This window comes from Toxorhynchites rutilus, chromosome 3 (genome assembly GCF_029784135.1).
Source record: "Toxorhynchites rutilus septentrionalis strain SRP chromosome 3, ASM2978413v1, whole genome shotgun sequence".
Lineage (NCBI taxonomy): Eukaryota > Metazoa > Arthropoda > Insecta > Diptera > Culicidae > Toxorhynchites > Toxorhynchites rutilus.
The window spans coordinates 77,759,719-77,782,594 of record NC_073746.1 but is presented as its reverse complement, the minus strand read 5'-3'; the positions used below and the strand labels follow the sequence as shown (position 1 = coordinate 77,782,594).

Here is a 22,876-nt window from a genome sequence, read left to right as displayed (position 1 = left end):
GTAAAATAAGTTGAAATGTAAATATACAATAGATATACGAATAGATTTAAGAATCGAGTGTGATCATCAACATTGTAACAATTCCCTTATATCCCATCCCTTTCCTGAAAGATGTCACCCTCTAAACTCGAGTAAACCGCGAGTAATCGGTTTTCCACCTTACTAACCATAGTGTTAGGAAAATTATTTATGTATAGTTTTAAAACATATATTTAAGAATTCGGCTCCTTTAAACTAATGTAACTGAGCCTGTAAAAATAAAGGATTTATATAAAAAAAAAACTTGTAATTCAGTATTTTCATAACTGGTACACTTTTACATCAATGTGTCAATTATCGCGATATCGAAAGCTGCCTATTATGGTTGTAAGAAATCGTTTTCGTACTACGATAATAGGAATATTGCAGCTCTGCTATGTTCTTTATGCAATACAAAAACTTCACGTTTTCACGCTGTGTTATTGCATATAATAGAGCGCTTTTGCACGCTGCCTATCCGTCCGGATATCGGATATTAGAAAAATAAAAAAACAATAATTTCCCATTAACAAAAGATAAATCATAACAAAATAGCTTCAAAGAACAGTCTTTCGCTGTGAACCTACTGCAAGGATCTGAAAAATTAGCAAAACTTGCCAGTTGAGGGACCACCTTAGAGTTAGACTACCAAATACAAGGATCATGAATGCGATTGATTCGAAATATTTTGGATACGCCGGAACTTGTAATGCTTGTTATTTCTTTTTGGATTTGTAGCGCAGTAAGTGTGCCCTCTCTCAGATTATCATCCCTAATTCGCTGAGACGAACCAGCCCAGGAGGCTGAAAGTCTCAAAAATAAAGAAAAAAAAAAAAAAAAAAAAAATCCCTAATTCATTTTTTTAAATCTTGAATACCAATAGTTGGTTGATGTTCTTTGCATATTTAACTTCGAAGTCCTTACTGGCATTCGTCCAGTAAAATTACTGATCAAACTGTTGACCGTTTGAACTGAAATTTGGAACACATCTTTACCTCTGGTGTCATTATAAAACTGTGTATACCATGATCTTGAAAATTTGGCCGCCGCTAAAAATGGATGTATGACTTGACTTGGAGAACACAAAACATAATAAACAACATAAATTCAAAAAGGTAACCGCCACTAAAAGATCGACTATGTATTTTTTGCAATTCTCTCAATATCTGTATCTCATGAAATGATTTGACTAATATAATACAGTACATAATGAAAATATCCCGAAGAAAATTAGGTAATTAGGTAAGACATAAACGTTAGACTTCCATTATTCACAGTTAGTTGTTTCATCACATACCCCACAATTTTATTGTAGTCTCATCATTGCCCTAAATTAATGAAGGAACGGATGTAATTACTACTAAGTGCTACTTGCCTAATTATTTTCTAGCTTTTAGTACATTAAACCGTATAACTTAAAAGCTTCTTACTTATTCTATTTCTAGTTTTTAGTAACTTATCTGTATCATTAGTATTATTCTCTAGAATAAAACCATTTTATTTTAATTTTAGTTTCTTACCTAACTTTCTTTGGAATATTTTGAGGATGTACTGTATTCTATTAGTCAAATCATTTCATTGGATACCAATATGGAGGGGATTGCAAAAAATACATAGTCGACCATTTTGTGGCGGTTAACTGAGCCTGTAAAAATAAACGATTTAATAAAAAAAAAATTTGTGGCGGCGACCTTTTCGATTTTTTGTAATGTATTTCTACAAGTCAAGCCATTCAGCCATTTTTTAGCGGCAACCAAATTGAATTTTTCAAGATCGTGGAATATGCAGTTTAATAATGGCAGTAGAATTAAAGGTATGTTCCAAATGTCAGATCAATCGGTGATCAAGAACGGGGTCAAATTTCAATTAGTGTGGGACAACCCTACAAACACTCAAACATACATAGGAACAAGGCAAGCTGAATGAAACCATCAAAAAGTAATTGTTTATTTGGGAATTGCAGCCATCTTGGATTTGGATTTTTCATGACGTACTGTGTTCTACCAGTTGATCACTTTCATTTGATACCCATATTGATGGGATTTTGAAAAAAAATATGGCACCATTTTGTGGTGGTGGTTATTCTGGATTTGCATTTTCAATAAATAACTATGTTCTACTAGTCAATCCCTTCTATTTGATACCCATATTGATGGGGCTGTGAAAAAATTTATATGGCGCCATCTTGTGGTGGCGGCCATTTTGGATTTGCATTTTTCATAAATAACTATGTTATACTAAACAAGCCCTTTCATTTTATACCCATACTGGCTATTCAATATGGAATTATTATACAAATTATTCAAAATTTCCGATAATCAAAAATAAAATACTCCGGATAATGGAGTCTAAAATTCCGGATAATCGAGTCCAACCTGTAGTAGTAGTACAACTATAAGTTCTCTCAGAAATAATTTTTAAAAGAGTTTCGGCTGTTGATATTGGAGTTTTTAAAGCTGTCTTCTGATTTGAGAATAATCGTATTATTGAAAAATCTTCATCAGAAAAAGGGAATCTTTTCATTTTATCAGAACCTTGTCCTTTAGTAAAATGACCTACAGGAGCGCTCTTGGGATCAAATGAATGCTGATTGAGTGGGTTAATTGGATTTGCTATTGACTTGATTAATGAAATGCAAATCTACAAAAATTTTAAAAACAGAAAAAAACGTTTTTTTCCTTTCTTTTCAATATTGTTATTTACTGGACCTGCACCGAATAAAATAAAAACATTGAAGTATTACATCTCAAAACTTAGTATTTGAAACTTCAAAATGACGTATATCTCACCTTCTTGCTTGGTCTCTGTTTCTCTGTTCCTTGATGGTTTTGTCGAGTGTAGAATTGACGACAGAGTATTTTATACTAGGAATAAGATTTAGAGGCATAGCTTTATTTAAAAATTATTATTGAAGTATTATTTGAATCCTATTAACATGTGACACCGACTATTATCATAATAGGTATATTTGTTACGAAACTCCAGGAACGCTATTTCCATAATGAGTACATGGAAGTGACATTTTCAAACAAGTTTTTTTATGCAATTTAGTCAATCAATCATCGAAATATCAGTGAGAATTATCAAAAACAGAGTTCAAATTGCTAGAAAAAGTATACTTTTGTATGCTTTTAAACTAAAATAAAGTATTTATTCGCAAATTACTGTATGTTGGTGACATATCTCCTCCATACAGGAAAACTTCGATAGAACGTACATTTTTCTTTCAAAATTGTACATTGTATCGAATTGTACGTTATATCGTAGCATAATAAAGAACTCAGAAACGTAGCTTATATTACTTTATTGTGTTGCTGTTTGAGTAAGGTTAATGAGAAAATTCAACTAGAAGACGAAGCTAATCTTTCTCATGATGTTTCCCTTCGTACTGTAAATTGAAATTTGATTCATTTAGAAGCTGGAATCCCAAAACAGTTGTACTTTAGAATTGATTAAGAGTACAAATCAAACTTTAGTATCAAAATACAGATAATTTATTGTACTTTCAGAAAAACTATAATCAAAAAAATATTCCTTTGGACTTTGAAAATGTGTACGTTATATCGAGGTAAAATGTACGTTATATCGAGTGACGTTATATCGAGGGAACGCTATAACGAGGGTACGTTATATCGAAGTTTCCCTGTAATTGGTACACCTACCCTATATAGAATTTTCGCTGTCCAATAGTGCGCGATGCGCTGTCGATGGGAAGCTTCATCCAAACAATTGAGGATATCGCCCCATAAACAATTCTAACAGATCGATGTTAGACCAACGGGAAGGGGTGAAAATTTGTGGCTCTATCTAACTCAGATTGGCCCTGAGAGTCTGTATTTATTGTATTAATATACTCCACAAATTATCATCGCCCAGAAGAGGCTCGAATTTTGCTGCCCCATGCAGCTGGGATCCGAATTGGACATCCAACTCCAATATCAAATTTGGGATGTGCCAAACGACAGGCACATACCGATATATCCGTGTCACTAATATCGTTGGCAATGGCCAAAAGCAAACCAATTGCTTGTTTGTCAGTTCAATGAAAATTTTTCAGAACCAGCTGCAAATAGGAATCACCCTTCCCAATTTGCTCACTTGCATAGGTTCGTTATGCTATCAATCCGCCATATGTAATCCGGACTGCAAAAGGCTCTGCTACCCCCGAATCCTGCAACACACCCACACTAATTCACGGCCAAACCTAGAGGTTTGCCGAGTCGGCGGAAAGGAAGAATTAAATTGAAATTAGGGTTTTCTTCTCCGTATCCATTTCACAGCCCTCCGCCACCCGGGCACACCCCCTCCCCCTCCCTCACTCTTAAGTGTTTCTTAATAAGTGTTTTCGTCTCACAAAAGATAGCAATTAAAACTTGCTTGCTCGGCGTTTCCCCCTCCCTGCCCAGCACTTTCGTTTGTTTGTTTCCACTCCTTCATAATGGCGGGCAAGACCAAATGCCGAAAAGACAGTGAAAACAGAGGAGTATAGGGAGTGGAACCTGTAATCAGTACACCGTATGAGGGTATCACCCTCGCGTCACCATTGTCGTCACAGGCGGAAAAACTTTTCCTCAGAAAGGCTAACAGTTTAAGCTCGAGAGGGATAGAAAAGAAGTGTAGTAGTTGTTGGAACGCAGGACGATTAGAAAAGTATGCAAAGTGAACTATTAGATTACGTTTCAAGTTCCAGTAATTGCAGTGATACAAAAAAGTTAACTTTTCGTGATTTTCGAAATGCATATAATTGTAAAACAATGAATATGAGCCCCGCAATTTCTCGATAGATCGCAGAGATATTTGCAACAATCGATAGAAAATATTTCTAGGCAACTGTTAAAATAGAGAAAATTATTCATTCTTTGAAACTAACTACAGGCAAACCTGTTTTCGTGCGGAAATAATAAAAACGCACCTAAACAGTCACACAAATGAGAAATCGCACAAAAATCAACCGCACAAAAACAGGTTTGCCTGTATTGAACAACTGGAAAATGGCAAGCATCATCTCAATGAATTATTATGGAATATTATACAGGGTTTTCCAACTTTAAATTCCGAAAGTAAATTGAAATAAAACACACTTAGAATTCGAATTTCGATGAAACTTTTATTTCAAATTAAAGTTTGGTTTATGCCATTATTTGTGAAATACATCATTCAAATGTCCACCTAGGTCTTCCTCGCACACCTTGATCCGGAACAGGTAATTTTCGATGACTTTTCGGCACATATGGGGCGGTATCTCGGTCATAACTTCAGGAATGTTGTCTTTCAAATGTTCAAGAGTTTGCGGAGAGTTGGCATAGATACGGTCTTTCGCATAACCCCACAAAAAAAAGTCTAGCGGCTATGTTAGTTAGTTAAGTTAAGTTGTCTATACAATGAATATTTTCGATGGTACAGATTTTTGGCAGAAAAAGTACAGATGGAAAAGATTTTTATTCCTTCTGGTACAGATGAAAATGTGGCAACATTGCTTGGAATATGTATTCCTGACTCTTATTTAACCTTTTGTCTATATATCTCTGATAGTTTCACTGAAACGCTATTTTATAACATAAAATCAATATTAGACAATTTTCGTTTATCACTTTTATTATTCCAAAATTAGCAAAAAACTGTTAATCTATAACACAAAATAAATATTTGATACAGAAAAAATAATTTTCATTCATAACTTCAATATTCAAAGTTTGTTCATTCCACATGAGAAGCCTCTACTTTCTTTCGCTTCACTAATTGAAAGACGAACCGTCAATGCCGTCAACGCGAATTACGTGACTGCAACCTTCTCTGTTAGTGATACTCTACTCTATACTCTATACTCTATACTCTATACTCTATTCGCTCTTCCAGGCAAGTACATCCGTTATGATGAACTTCCACTTCCTAATCGCCATTCCGCTTCCAGAAATCGTCTACATTCTGGCGAAACATCTGCACCACGCACACAACGTATAATGCCCAGCTAATCTTTCCCGGGACGCTCACAACGAAGTACCATGGAAGCCCCCGATCGCTTTGACCCAGTCGCACTCCCATGAATGAATTCCGAAGATCTTTCGATGCCTGATACCTCTCCGGTTTCCAGATCTACACCATCACCAACTCGTTCGAACTCTGCAGAACATATGCTCTGCATTTATTGCCAGAATGTCGGAGGTACTAACTCGTGCAGTGCTGACTACCGTCTCGCGTGTTCGTGTGATGTCTACGAGATCATCGTCCTCACTGAGACCTGGTGGGATGATCGCACCCATTCGCATCAACTGTTTGGCCCTGGCTATGATGTCTTTCGAGCTGACCGTAGTCCATTAAATAGCCGAAAGACCACAGGAGGAGGCGTTGCTATCGCAGTTCGCCGAAGCGTTGATGCTCGACAACGCACATTGGACTAGTGTGGAACAAGTCTGGATTTCCCTGGCATTAAAAGACCGTAAGCTGTACCTTTGTGGCGTCTACATTCCTCCGGACCGTATTCGAGATGCCACACTGATTGAAGAGCATTTCCATTCCGTATCGTCAGTACTATCGAGCACTTCCACCTACGACGACATTGTTATCCTAGGCGGTTTTAATCTACCTGGAATCAAATGGCGTTCGCTTCGCAACGGCTTTCAGTATCCTGATCCATCACTGACAACTCATCCCGCCATCATCTGTAGCTTGCTCAATACGTATAGTGCAGCCACACTTCGTCAAATCAATAACATAGGGAATGAGAACGGCCGCATGTTGGACCTCTGTTTCGTTTCGCAACGAGATTATGCTCCTGTAATATTAGAGGCTCTCGCGCCACTTGTGAAACACGTTCCCCATCATCCACCTCTGCTGCTATCCGTTAACGAAGTTAACACGAAGGCACTCACTACTTTCGAATCAACTACTGCTCCCGTCAACTATAATTTCTTCAAAGCTGATATCGAAAGCATGTGCGCTGTATTATCGAGTGTTGATTGGAATAGTGTTCTTGGCAAGGATGATATTGACCTCGCGGTGCAGACTTATTCGCATATTCTCGGCTATGTGATCGACATGCATGTTCCGAAACAGTATTTCACTGGCAATCGTGTTCCGTGGATGACAAAAGAGCTCAGACAATTGAAGACCCTAAAGAGAGCAGTACTCAGTCAGTATTCCAGGGCAAAAGTGTGTCGCTCTGCGAATCACGTTGTGCTACCGCTTAGAGAACACTACCGTAGACTGAACCAAATGTATAAATCAAAAAGCAGACGCAGCTTTGCTAAACATCAGACACGCATCCTGCAAAAGCTAAAATCAAATCCGAAGGCCTTCTGGAAATATGTTAACGATCAACGGAAGGAATGCGGCTTGCCGTCATCAATGTTTTACAAAGAGGAAGTCGCGACGGACACAGAAGATATTCGACGACTTTTCGCACTCAAATTCTCGGGAATGTTCGATAATGCCACGCTATCACCCGAAGAAGTATCGACAGCCGCCGGGAATGTTCCGGTTAATGAGGTTATGTTGAGCCGAATTTCCGTTAACGATGAGTGTATTCTCAAAGCTGTGGCCAAATTAAAGTCATCAATGTAAGCGGGCCCCGATGGGATACCTTCATTCGTATTAAAAAAGTGTGCCCAACCGCTGCTCGTCCCGCTCCGTCACTTGTTCAGCCTATCGTTGTCTAGTTTTTTTTTTTATTTTTTATCTTCGCTTATTTTTCGTCGGCCTATTTCCGCCACTTCAGTGCCAATCACCGACATCAGGGAGGCGACTCCACCTGTTCCTACCTATCAGACTCAACAACTCATGAGCCGGGCCAACTTCTTTTACTTCCCCTCCGAAGGAAGACGTAACCAGAGATTTTTCGCCTCAGAAAATCCCAACGACGCCAGCTGGGATTGAACCCGGGCCGATCGGATTGTGAGGCTGTTACGCTAACCACACAACCACTGGCGCCGTCATCGTTGTCTAGTTGTCTAGTGGCAAATTCCCTATCCTTTGGAAAACTGCATATATGTTTCCGGTATATAAGAAAGGAGACAAATCGAACATTGACAACTACAGGGGAATTTCCAGCCTATGCGCCACGTCAAAGAACTTGTAGTTCTGCCATCTATGTTGTTCCATTTCAAGGAACTCATCAGCAAGGATCAGCATGGATTCATGCCCGGACGCTCCACAACTACGAACCTGCTCATCTTCACATCGCATGTCACCGACGGCTTCTCGCAGGGATGCCAGACAGACGCCATCTATACCGACTTGTCAGCTGCCTTCGACAAGCTGAACCACGCGATCACAGTGGCCAAATTGGAACGCATGGGAGTTTGCGGTAATCTGCTGCAATGGTTCCGATCTTACCTGACTGGCAGAACAAACTGCGTGAAGATTGGCGAACGTCTATCCTCATATTTCGCATCGTTTTCTGGTATACCACAGGGCAGCCATCTCGGTCCGCTTGTCACTTCAACGATTGCAAAGGTTCCACGATTACTTTACGCAGATGACTTGAAAATCTTTAGCCACATAAGATCGATCGATGACGCCATGTTCCTCCAAAGGCAACTGGACTTCTTTGCAGCTTGGTACGAAGTGAATAGGATGATACTGAATCCCAGTAAATACTCGGTCGTGTCGTTTGCAAGGAAACGAGATCCAATCTTCTTCGATTACCGACTTTTGAACGTTGTTCTACCTCGCGTGAAGTGCGTTAACGACCTGGGTGTGCTTCTGGATGCAAAACTCACATACAAGGATCACATCGCATATATGGTTAACAAGGCTTCGAGACAATTAGGCTTTATTCTTCGAACGACGAAAGCATTCACAGACATTTACCGTCTGAAGGCTATTTATTGTGGCCTCGTTCGTTGCATATTGGAGTATTGCTCTGCCGTCTGGAACCCGTACTACTAGAACAGCGTGTACCGCATCGAAAACGTGCAACGACGGTTTATTCGCTTCGCTCTACGTTTACTACCGTGGCGAAATCCGCATAGTCTACCCAGCTATGGAAGCCGCTGTCAGCTTATCAACTTAGACACTCTGGAAGTGCGTAGGAACACTGCCCGAGCCATGGTGATAGCTGACGTTTTAACTTCAAGAATAATAATTATAATGCTTACGAAGCGCATTTTCAACAGTGTAGTTTCTATGTTTGACTTCAACTTGTCTCGTGTTTGTATTAAGCGGAAACTTTTAATGTTTTTTAGACCTTAACTTTGGACAAATTCCTTAGGCAATGCATTTTTTTTTAATGTACGATTATTTATGTAAAGCAAATTTATATACCAAGATTACCACTGGGGCTTCGAGCCTGTTGGTGAATAAACATAAATAAATCGAAATCTAGATAGCGATCAGCCAACATCATATGTTGAAACTGAGAGTTGATTTGAAACTATTGCTGCTTTGCCGATCGCTCGCATAGCTCGGTGCAATCATTTTGTGCAATGAATTGAGCGTTTATTGAACAAACTAATGGTCAGCCTTGAGAAAAGCCATTTCCGAGCTTCCCAGCAGCTGCCGTCTGGTCATTAACTGGATGACCGATGAATCGTACCCAAAGTATGCGTATCATCTTATTCTTTGTTTGTTTACGGAGATCTTTCGATTCATCCATCTCCGACAATTGAATTGAATTTTATTAAAGAAGTTCTTTGAGAAACGCAATCAAATTGGTTTCTTGAGATTTGTCTTAGCTGATAATGCCTTTTTGGCTTTGAGCTAGACTGTGTCGGGCTCGAGCCCTCTTTGATATGTTTTACCAAAGATGCTTACTTTGGTTGTTCGATTTTATCAATTAAATAGAAGTGAATATAGGAAATGTGACCAAGCCGGAGATAGATGAAAACTGGTCTCTATCGACCGTTGTTTCGATCGAACCAAATAAGTGTGGTATTTTTGATTTTTTGAACATGTGGTGGGATGAATATTTTGGTGATGAAACGGATAGAGGTTTGGCCAGATACCGGAAAACGAAACGAAACGATTTTATATTACCGTTCTGAATAATATTTCGTACGCTTAAGGCATATGATGCAGAAAACAGATCTCAACCTTATGCACAGGTATTATTTGGTTGATAGTTTTTATTAATTAGCTCAATATGTTTTAACCTTTCTACTTTGGTACCTATTAGATTGAAAACATAAAAAAAATCATCGAATAAAATGCTTTTCAAATCAAGCGAATAAGAATCGAACTGCGGACACTATTAATATAAAAATCAAATTTCGGACAGATTGAATTCAAATTTCGGACACTTTATTTTATAATTTTTTGAACGAAAATGTAATTTAAATGATTATTTTTTATAGTCAACTGCGAAACACTTACCAAGCAATCACAGTAAACTGTTAACGATGATGAGAACTGATGGAATACGGAAGAAATTTGAATATTGATGAAGGGGTAAATTGTACGTGCTCACGCTAAGCAAACGTCAAACACAAAGGATAATGAGCAGTGCTGTTGGATTTTTTTCTTACTATGTAATAATTTAAATGTAATTCTCAAATGAAGTGATAGTGAAACCAAGGGATTACTCTATAGAAGCAATTGTGATATTAATTTTATAGTTATACTAGCTAACCCGGCAAACTTCGTCCCACCCAATCGCAGAACTATTCATTGATTGATCCTCTAATCTACCCTTTAAAATTACCTTTTACTGTAACATTCCTATTACTTCTAGCAAAACTCGACATTATAATATCAGATTATTTTCAGACACAATTCTCGTTCAAGATATTTCAACCACTTGCAAATAACATGTTTCTTCGTTACGTTACATGCTAAATTTGGTTTTATTTGCTTGATTAATTCTCAAGTAATGCAGAAATTTGTGTTTCATTTGTATGGCAGGGATGCCAGACAGACGCCATCTATACCGACTTGTCAGCTGCCTTCGACAAGCTGAACCACGCGATCACAGTGGCCAAATTGGAACGCATGGGAGTTTGCGGTAATCTGCTGCAATGGTTCCGATCTTACCTGACTGGCAGAACAAACTGCGTGAAGATTGGCGAACGTCTATCCTCATATTTCGCATCGTTTTCTGGTATACCACAGGGCAGCCATCTCGGTCCGCTTGTCACTTCAACGATTGCAAAGGTTCCACGATTACTTTACGCAGATGACTTGAAAATCTTTAGCCACATAAGATCGATCGATGACGCCATGTTCCTCCAAAGGCAACTGGACTTCTTTGCAGCTTGGTACGAAGTGAATAGGATGATACTGAATCCCAGTAAATACTCGGTCGTGTCGTTTGCAAGGAAACGAGATCCAATCTTCTTCGATTACCGACTTTTGAACGTTGTTCTACCTCGCGTGAAGTGCGTTAACGACCTGGGTGTGCTTCTGGATGCAAAACTCACATACAAGGATCACATCGCATATATGGTTAACAAGGCTTCGAGACAATTAGGCTTTATTCTTCGAACGACGAAAGCATTCACAGACATTTACCGTCTGAAGGCTATTTATTGTGGCCTCGTTCGTTGCATATTGGAGTATTGCTCTGCCGTCTGGAACCCGTACTACTAGAACAGCGTGTACCGCATCGAAAACGTGCAACGACGGTTTATTCGCTTCGCTCTACGTTTACTACCGTGGCGAAATCCGCATAGTCTACCCAGCTATGGAAGCCGCTGTCAGCTTATCAACTCAGACACTCTGGAAGTGCGTAGGAACACTGCCCGAGCCATGGTGATAGCTGACGTTTTAACTTCAAGAATAATAATTATAATGCTTACGAAGCGCATTTTCAACAGTGTAGTTTCTATGTTTGACTTCAACTTGTCTCGTGTTTGTATTAAGCGGAAACTTTTAATGTTTTTTAGACCTTAACTTTGGACAAATTCCTTAGGCAATGCATTTTTTTTTAATGTACGATTATTTATGTAAAGCAAATTTATATACCAAGATTACCACTGGGGCTTCGAGCCTGTTGGTGAATAAACATAAATAAATCGAAATCTAGATAGCGATCAGCCAACATCATATGTTGAAACTGAGAGTTGATTTGAAACTATTGCTGCTTTGCCGATCGCTCGCATAGCTCGGTGCAATCATTTTGTGCAATGAATTGAGCGTTTATTGAACAAACTAATGGTCAGCCTTGAGAAAAGCCATTTCCGAGCTTCCCAGCAGCTGCCGTCTGGTCATTAACTGGATGACCGATGAATCGTACCCAAAGTATGCGTATCATCTTATTCTTTGTTTGTTTACGGAGATCTTTCGATTCATCCATCTCCGACAATTGAATTGAATTTTATTAAAGAAGTTCTTTGAGAAACGCAATCAAATTGGTTTCTTGAGATTTGTCTTAGCTGATAATGCCTTTTTGGCTTTGAGCTAGACTGTGTCGGGCTCGAGCCCTCTTTGATATGTTTTACCAAAGATGCTTACTTTGGTTGTTCGATTTTATCAATTAAATAGAAGTGAATATAGGAAATGTGACCAAGCCGGAGATAGATGAAAACTGGTCTCTATCGACCGTTGTTTCGATCGAACCAAATAAGTGTGGTATTTTTGATTTTTTGAACATGTGGTGGGATGAATATTTTGGTGATGAAACGGATAGAGGTTTGGCCAGATACCGGAAAACGAAACGAAACGATTTTATATTACCGTTCTGAATAATATTTCGTACGCTTAAGGCATATGATGCAGAAAACAGATCTCAACCTTATGCACAGGTATTATTTGGTTGATAGTTTTTATTAATTAGCTCAATATGTTTTAACCTTTCTACTTTGGTACCTATTAGATTGAAAACATAAAAAAAATCATCGAATAAAATGCTTTTCAAATCAAGCGAATAAGAATCGAACTGCGGACACTATTAATATAAAAATCAAATTTCGGACAGATTGAATTCAAATTTCGGACACTTTATTTTATAATTTTTTGAACGAAAATGTAATTTAAATGATTATTTTTTATAGTCAACTGCGAAACACTTACCAAGCAATCACAGTAAACTGTTAACGATGATGAGAACTGATGGAATACGGAAGAAATTTGAATATTGATGAAGGGGTAAATTGTACGTGCTCACGCTAAGCAAACGTCAAACACAAAGGATAATGAGCAGTGCTGTTGGATTTTTTTCTTACTATGTAATAATTTAAATGTAATTCTCAAATGAAGTGATAGTGAAACCAAGGGATTACTCTATAGAAGCAATTGTGATATTAATTTTATAGTTATACTAGCTAACCCGGCAAACTTCGTCCCGCCCAATCGCAGAACTATTCATTGATTGATCCTCTAATCTACCCTTTAAAATTACCTTTTACTGTAACATTCCTAGTACTTCTAGCAAAACTCGACATTATAATATCAGATTATTTTCAGACACAATTCTCGTTCAAGATATTTCAACCACTTGCAAATAACATGTTTCTTCGTTACGTTACATGCTAAATTTGGTTTTATTTGCTTGATTAATTCTCGAGTAATGCAGAAATTTGTGTTTCATTTGTATGGCAGCCCCTCCTTAGAGAGGGGGGTGGAGTGTCTAACCACCATAGAATTATTTGTTGCACCTCGAAACCTCCATATGCCTAATTTGGTTTCATTTACTTGATTAATTCTCGAGTAATGCAGAAATTTGTGTTTCATTTGTATGGCAGCCACCCCTAAGAGAGGGGGGAGGGGTATCTAACCACCATAGACACATTCATTGCACCCTAAAGTTTCCATATGCCTAATTTGGTTTAATTTGCTTGATTAATTCTCGGGTAATGCAAACATTTGTGTTTCATTTGTACGGCAGCCCCCTCTAAGAGAGGGGGAAGGAGTATCTTATCACCATAGAAACATTTATTGCATCCTAAAACCTCCACATGCCAAATTTGGTTTCATATGCTTGATTAATTCTCGAGTAATGCAGAAATTTGTGTTTCATTTGTATGGCAGCCCCCCCTTAGAGAGGGGGGAGGGGTCTCAAAATATCACGAAAACCTTCCCCGGCCCCAAAAACCCCTACATACCAATTTTCATGTCGATCGGTTCAGTAGTTTCCGAGTCTATAAGAATCAGACAGACAGACAGACATCACTCCATTTTTATATATATAGATAGATAGATAGATCATCAGTGCATTAAGTATTTCAGGATATAAGAACAAAGTGTCCGAAATATGATTCAGAACGGTAAAACCAATACATTTTTTTCGTATATTGCAGCATTAAAAAAGTATTTGGGCAAGGACGAGATTGCACAAAGAACACTGAACCTACATCGTATGAGAACATTATCTATCGCTGGATTGGGAAGCAGTTCCAACTACTAAAAGAAGACCCAAGTTACCTGATTGAAACTCGGAGTTCTCGAAATCAAATCGACTCTCTTCTCAGTCGCCTCGACTGCATTTTTGTATAGTATATTTGTATAGCCGAAGTATAATCGAAGCGAAGCGACTCAAAGAAGAGTCGATTTTCATGTGTTTTTCTTCAAAGATGTCGGGCCCTGATTGCTATAGCATATACATTATACAAATGCTATACCATTATGGGAGAGCCAAAACCAAAACATAAAAATTGGAAAGTACGTTTCTCATCATACATCCTATGGTGAAACATATAGGGATTCGAAAAAATAGTCCCAATTTCTTTTTTGGTACCCTATACAATATTATCCGTAGGACTAGTGATTTGGTTTGGGAGCACTTTTTATTTCCTTAACATGTTAAGCTGTGTCTCAGCATAATATAGGCATTATATAACTTCCAGTATTTCTGGAAATCTAGACGTTTTCGGACATCATTTTATGGCGAGAATGTATGGTAAATTTTTTTGATTGACTTTTTTTAATGTGGCTATGGATTTTAATTTATCGTCAATTACTGAACCCAGTTAACTTGTTTAATTGGTACATGATCCATTGACAATGTTAATGTAGGTGTAACGTTGGTCATGTTAAATATATTAAAATTAGACTTATCAGCATTTACTGACATTCTATTGGCAGAGAACCATTGGTGCAACAAATTATAATCATGCTGCATCTTGTTATTCAGAACACTCACGGGTTTTGCACGATATTTGCTGACAGTGTCATCTGCATAACATTGCAGTGTTCCGTTCAGAGGCAGACAATCGACTTTTCAGACGGAAAAACGACCAAGCGCAAAATATATTGTTTTCGAGATAACAGTAAATCTCGACGAGTAATGCAATTTGAATTTTTAAATCTCCGATTTTCGGTGATCTTTCGGCTTTTAAAAACCACAAATTTTAACGTCTGCGACACTAATAAATGAAGTTTGAATGAGATAATATGTTGCATAGGTTATGTTATCGTGTAAATCAACATTTCGCACCAAGTTCCGAATGAAAAATCTAGATAACTATTTTTATTGGCACTCAAAACGTTTCGTCTCGAATTCCGAAAAAAAAACTATGTAAATTTTTTTTTGTCGAAAATAGACACTCATTTTCGACAAAAAAAAATTTCGAGATGACACTAGGATCTCGACGTTTTGTGCAATTTTAAGACATTTGGCATCCAAAGTCCATCTTTTTCTGATCCTCCAGATTAAGGTCCCCATAAATTCATATAATGTTGTATATTTTTCTCTATAACTTAAATGAATTTTTTTTTGGTAGTGCATAGTCTCATGGGAAGGTTCTCATATTAAATCCTTTTGTTACAGTTTGCGGCTAAATGAGTTCAGTGTAAATTGTTGTAGTTTCCTCAGTATGCGAACACACTCCACCTGTCGGGCGAAAGATATCTCACTCACATTTTTTGCCTTTTTGGTGCTCCCAAATTAGCTGGGATTTTGTTGTTGTTTAACTTCTTCCGTTCACATTGGGACGCAGATTGTGCCCCGCTCAGTTCCAGGGTGTTTACTGTCACTTCCCTGCTTGCGTGCGATTGTCGTTTTCCAGGCAAACATGTGTTGAAAATATGTTGCTGCCTGACTTGCCCCTGCTGTTTTTTTTGCCGCTACCAGACGACTACCTACTAGCTTACAAAGTTCGGCACAAACTTGGAAGGCGAGGGAAGATGACAATAATTAATGAAACGCGAAGCGCAAAGCGTTCGTTCGTCCGGGTTGGCGCGATTGAAGAAACGCGGGTGAAGAGCGAAAGGATTCTGTATTTTTAATTTAAATTAATTAACTTGAGAAAACATACGCATACACACACACATACATATATGCGCATGAAGATTCACGTTCAGGTCTCTGTTCCGTGGGGCAATCGTGCAGCGGAGAGGAACATTTTTCATGCCTGATGAGGGCGCTTTTGTCCCCTTTCATCTCTCGCTGCTCTGAAGAGGTATATAGAAAGTAAGTGGATTCAATTAAGAAAAGGAAGGCTAGAGAGGATTATTGGCGTAATACTTTCCCCGGGTACTTGCGGAGGATTTCCTTTTAAATGGTGCGTTCTGCTGGCGGCATTATTCTTCATTTCGTGAACTTGTATAATTGTAAAGGATAAGTTTAAACTGTACAACCAGGGTTACCAACTATAATTTTCAAAAATCAGGAAGAATGTAAATAAAAATCGGGAAGAAATTAGGATAGTTCATATTGAGTTGCCCGGAAAATTCGTTCATATTTTTGGAAACTAAAGCATCGGTTTTATAGGAAAACATTCATTTATTCAATTTTATATGTATAATTTTGTTACACTATATTTCGCGCAGCTTCTAAAATCTATTCTCTCAGAATATGTTCGCCTTCTCGTCGAAAACTGTTGAAGGTATTTTAATATTGTCTATAGAGCCTAGGTTTTTGCCCTTGAGAGAATTTGGCAAGGATCCGAGCCTGTTATAATCTGAAGGTGCAATATCGACGGAAGGTATATCCAGATTTCAAAATAATTTGTTTTCAAAGAGACATGAAGTTTGCCGCTGCCTTGATGAAACATGACGCCTATCACATTACCTAATTCTAGAAAGGGCCTGAATGGGTAAGGAAGTAAAAAGTGCCCCCAAACCAATTCATCCGGTCTATGGAAAATTTTTTATAGGGTACTAAATAAGAAATTTCGACTGTTTTTTTAACCCCTATGAGATGGTTTAATTCCCATTTAAATATGTTTGTATGTGTTATTTGTTGTTTGTGTTTTTTTCAGAAAACTTCGAGAACTGCACAGTACGACAATATCCAGTATTTTTTTATTTTTTTTATTTCTATTTTTTTATTTATTAATATTGTGCAATTACAAATGAAATCAAACTAAAAATGCCGATTTTGAAAACCTGTATTTTTGATTCGAACGAAAGTTTCTATTCCGTTTGGGTTGGAGGAATTATGAGTTTTTTTTGGGGAATTTCTTGACTCTAGTGTAACTTTTGAAAAGAGCGTATCGATTTTAGTAAGAGAAATCTTCGATAATTTATATCTCAAAAACTATGAGTCATATCGAAATAGCGTCTTAGAAAGTGTCATAAAACATTGATTTTAAAACGCTAAAAAAATATACCCTGAGAAAAAAACTAGTACTCTTTTTTTTATTTACAAAAAAAAATCTTAAATTTGTAATATGTAAAATACATATATATATTTTTTTAATTTTTTGATATAAAATAGAAGTCATGTAGAACATTTTTAAAACAAGTCCAAGATAGAGGTAAAACTATTTTTGACGAACTTTGTCATTTTTAGCCACAAATTATGAATCCTGATTTGATTTAAAACAAAATAGCTCATTATCAATTTCCTTCTAAATGCAGCCATTTTCGAGATATTTGAAAAAATATTTCTAATGTATTGTCTCTTTTATAGTAAATATACTCTTTTAATATGTTTGTTGTGTTATACCGCCATTTTATTTTATGAATTGGCTTATAATTTTCAACAACTGTTCCAAATACATCATTATGGTAAAACTATATGTTTGGTAGTTACGTTGAAAAACATTATCGCAACGTTTTGTATTACCCACATGTCTTCAAATGATTTTTAACGTAACTCCTAAACATATTTTTTGTATTTGGAAAAGTTGTTGAACATTATAAGCAAATTCATACAATTGATAATGAGCTTTTTTGTTTAGATCACATCAGGATTCATAATTTGTGGCTAAAAATGATTGTTAACATACAAAAATTCAAAGTTTCGAAAATTCATAAAAAATCAAAGTTCCACAAAGTTTGTCAAAATAGTTTTACCATCTTGGACTCATTTTTTTTTTATCTACACATACTTTATTCTATCATTCTATTTTACGTGAAGACAAACTCTCTAAATATATAAAAGACCCAGGTCTGATCAGCCTAGATCAGATCCTAGTAAAAGATAAAATTTTTTAAATTGAAATAATTTTCTTGGTATTTCGAAATTTTGGATTTTTTTTTTAATTTTAAGATCCATTAAACATAACTTCCATTTAAATGTACCTGTTTTTGTGATTTTTTTTTCAGAATTTTAGAGCCTTGTGCGGTACAATTTTTCGGTAATTTGAAATATTGGAATTGCGAAATTAAGCTTTGAGACACAATCCTGCTATGAAATGTGTTTTTTTTATCCCATTTATTTATTTCAGGCTCATTAGCATTTTAGCTGTAACAGAGCCGAATTTTAATCGTGTACATGTCACATGGTTATTATATCTATAATTATAGCACATTACATTACACAGTTGCCATTCGCCAGTATTCCTTCTATACCATTGCATATGCTACATTTACACAGTAGCCATTTAGGCGTAAGAGTATTCTGTATTGTATTTTTCTTCCATTATCCAGTTAGACCACCGGACAGCGGAGAAAGTTGATTGATCATTGTTGAGCTATTTATAGAACAGCAGCCCGATGTGTCTTGTAGAGCAGAGCAGTTGTATGGATGAATCGATCTTATTTCGACCGTGGATCGATCTCCATCGCTGATGATTGTTGCGTGGACGTAGCTATTCTGTAACAACACAAAGATGGTCAATGAGGGTCCTGAGTTTTGAACTCACGATCGATCGCTTACTAAGCGAACGCGCAGCCAATGTGGCTACAGAGACCCCCGAAATGTGTTAATTCGTACGAGTTTTTTTATATTTATGTTTTTTTTTTTCATAATGTATCAAAGATAAAATGTACTATTTTTTTCCTAATTTTCACCGTCTGCATTTTTTAACTTTTATGAAACCGATGAAATTATTATGAAATAATAAAATCGTGGATTTTAATTCACAAGAACACCCAATATCGTATAAAAAATCGAAATCAATATATATATATATATATATATATATATATATATATATATATATATATATATATATATATATATAAATGAATTTCTGTCTGTCTGATTCTTATGGACTCGGAAACTATTGAACCGATCGACATCAAAATTGGTATGTAGGGATTTTTGGGGTCGGAGAAGGTACTTATCATAGTTCCCCTCTCTAAGGGGGGGCTGCCATACAAATAAAACAAAAATTTCTACATTACTCGAGAATCAATCAAGTAAATGAAACCAAATTAGGCATTTGGAGGTCTTAGGGTGCAATAAATGCTTCTATGGTGGTTAGACACTCTTCCATCCTCTCTAAATTTCTAAATTAACTCGAGAACTGATCAAACAAATTGAGCCGTATTTGGCATGTGGATTATATGGTGGTTATGGTATGGTGGTATCGTCTTCTATCTACCGTTCTGAATCATATGTCGGACACTTTGTTCTAATATCTTGAATGCTTAATGCAGTGATGATATAACTATAAAATCAATATCACAATTGCTTCTTTAGAGTAATTCCTTGGTTTCACTATCACTTCATTAGAGAATTACATTTGCATTATTACATAGTAGGAAAAAATCCATCCAAAATCCAAAATTCACTCACTATCGTTTGTGTTTGAAGTTTGCTTAGCGTGAGCACGTGAACACGTAGAATTTACCCCTTCATCAATATTTAAATTTCTCTCGTGTATCATCAGTTCTCATCATCGTTATCAGGTTAATGTGATTGCTTGGTAAGTGTTTCGCAATTGATTGTAAAATATAATCAAGTGTAATGTAGTTTTCGTTAAAAAAATAAAGTGTCCTAAATTTGAATTTAATCTGCCCGAAATTTAATTTTTTAATAAATGGTGTCTGAAGTTTGATTCTTAATCGCTTGGTTTGAAATGCATTTTATTCGACGATTTATTTATGTTTTCAATCAAATAGGTACAAAAGTAGAAAGCGTAGAAGCATATTGAACTAATTTATTAAAAAAAAATCAACCAAATAATACCTGTGCATAAGGTTGAGATCTGTTTTCTGCATCATATGCCTTAAGCGTCCGAAATATGATTCAGAACGGTATATAAATAAAAATGGATCGCCGAATGTGTCGATAATAGCGGAAGTCGAGAAAAGAATGGTCTGATTTCGGGCTGTCTTCATTCTATCATATTTTCTGTATCAAACATTTATTCCATGTAACGGAGAAACATGCTATTTTCAAGTGGATGAAAAATCTTGCACGAGAAACGTGTTTGAAAATAATCTGATATTAAAATGTCGAGTTTTGGTAGAAGTACTGCAATTCTATAGTAAAATATAATTTTAAAGGGTAGATTAGAAGATCAATCAATGAACAGTTCTGCTATTAGACCCATGAACGTACGCTTAGTAAGAAAACGTGGATGTGATAATGAAAAATAAATTTTGGGCGGAACGAAGTTTGCCGGGTCAGCTAGTGCAAAATAAAAATTTGAATTTTCTATGGTAATTTTATCATAGTAAAATGCACTATGAGTATTTTTTGCCTAATTTTATTTTTCATGCTATTGAGAATGTCGTGAAAAAAAAGGAAAAAAGAAATACGTTTTAGCCATAGTTCTTACAGTGAACCATATAGTGATTCAGAAAAAATGTCTATTTTCTAATTTGTAACAATACTTACCATAGCGCCTGGTAATAAGGTTTAGGGCTCTTTTTACGAATACACGAATACAATACAATAATAAATTTTAGGAAAATAAAACCAATATTAAAAAATTCCAAAAAATAAAATAATAGTACTGAATCTCCGATCCATTTTTATTTATATTGATAGAAGACGATATAGGAGTGCGTTCAGTTAATTAATTTCGAACGAAGATCAATTTCGTTACTGCGAACATCAAATAGACTAACAATGCTTGTCAATATGTAATTGTAGAACACATGCGAATTGAATTTTTCGATTTTTCCCATTTTTCTTCAGAGTTTTCCGAAAATTTTCAATTGTCATGTTTGGTTGGAAAATGGTTGGTTGGAAGACGTGCATCATTTTTACGGGATCCCCTCTCCTTTCCAGAAGAGGAAGGAGTATCATACCATCATAGAAACATTTCTCGAAACCCTCACACCTTAAATTTGGTCCCATTTTCGTGATTAGTTCTCGAATTATGCAGAATTTTGTGTTTCATTTCTATGGCAGACCCCCCCCCACATCTTTGAGAGAGGGGTGGAGTGTCTAACCACCGTAAAACTATTTATTACACCCTAAAACCTCCACATGCCAAATTTGGTTTTATTTGCTTGATTAATTCATGAGTAATGCAGAATCTTGTGTTTTATTTGTATGGCAACTCTTCCTAAGAGAGGAGGAGGATCAAACCAGCATAGAATCATTTATTGCACCCTGAAACCTCCACTTTCGAAATTTCGTTTCATTTACTTGATTAATTCTCGAGTCATGTAGAAATTTGTGTTTCATTTGCATGACAGCCCCCTTTAGAGAAGGGGCAGGGGTCTCGAACTATCATAAAAAACCCCTACATACCAATTTTCATGTCGATCGGTTCCGTAGTTTCCGAGTCCATAAGAATCAGACAGACAGACAGACAGAAATCCATTTTTATACATATGGAATAAACAAGTGCCGAGCGGAGAGCTTTGTTTGTAGGCTTTTATGACAGTTATTACTTCCAACCAGCGAATCTTTGACAGGAATCCCAGTGTATTCATTATAGATAATTTTTATTCTGATAGAGTAGAAAGTACAAAAAACAGGAAAAATCAGGATCATTTATGAAAAATCAGGCAAAATTGAGTATTTGTCATGTTATCAGGGAACATACCACAAAGACTGGAAAATACTGAAAAATCAGGAAGGTTGGCATCTTTGTGTACAACAGTTAAAAGTTATCTTTGAATGAATCTGTGCAAAACAAAACAAAAAATCAAATGCCCGAGATTCATCAGCATCGATATATAGATCTTTCGTTCAATATTTAGGTTTTCGGCAACAAGCTACTGCACTGTTTTTCCACATCATCAACTCCAGAAAAAAAGCAGCCTCGTACAATTGTACTGAACGTGGATTGGATACACGAGTCGGCTTGAAATAGACTACGGTGCAACAGCATGCAATTGCACACCGTGAACAGCGCGCCGCACGATGAATGTAGCCACCGTATTGGTCAGACGAGACCAGAGTGAACGTCTGCGGTGCAGTTTGGCGACACATTCACCGCCGGCCAGAATCGAACGGAGTGTGTTCCGGCAACAGGCCACTCTCCAGCATCCTTCATCGTGTCGTCAAACGCGCTGCTGCTGCTGGGATCCCCCCGCGGTCCTCACGGGGTTTGCGCGCTCACACAATCGGTCTCGGGTGGCCTATCTCACTCACTCTCACGCCCGCGCACATGTAAATTGCATGGCATTTATTTATTAATTAAAAATCCAAGTCTTCCAATTAAAAAATCTCCTTTTTGCGCTTCGCCGCTCTCCAGCATACACGAGATCTACAACAGCGCGGTTTTTCAACCTCTGAATTCCCCCGCTGTCTCTTTCGATCCGCTGGACGCTGAATAAATCGGGGAGCAGAATGTATGTAGCTGTATGTGTGTGTGTATGTGTGTTGAATGACTCTCGCCCTTTCTCACTCGCTCGCTCTGTCCCGCCGTTGCTCTTCACGTGAAAAGTTCATTAATTTTTCAAGTCCTAATTA

General features: G+C 37.0%; 2 protein-coding genes across 7 annotated transcripts in view; one reads left to right on the top strand and one right to left on the bottom strand.

The window, feature by feature from the left end:
• LOC129775022 (LIM domain transcription factor LMO4) overlaps positions 1-22,876 on the bottom strand; it is a 967,612-nt gene that overhangs the window by 129,128 nt on the left and 815,608 nt on the right. The gene's annotated exons all lie outside the window — the stretch shown is intronic.
• LOC129773257 (uncharacterized) lies at positions 6,172-7,578 on the top strand. Its single transcript, XM_055776856.1, has 2 exons — positions 6,172-6,289; positions 6,341-7,578. Exons 1-2 carry the CDS (start codon positions 6,172-6,174, stop codon positions 7,576-7,578), a joined length of 1,356 nt encoding a protein of 451 aa, XP_055632831.1.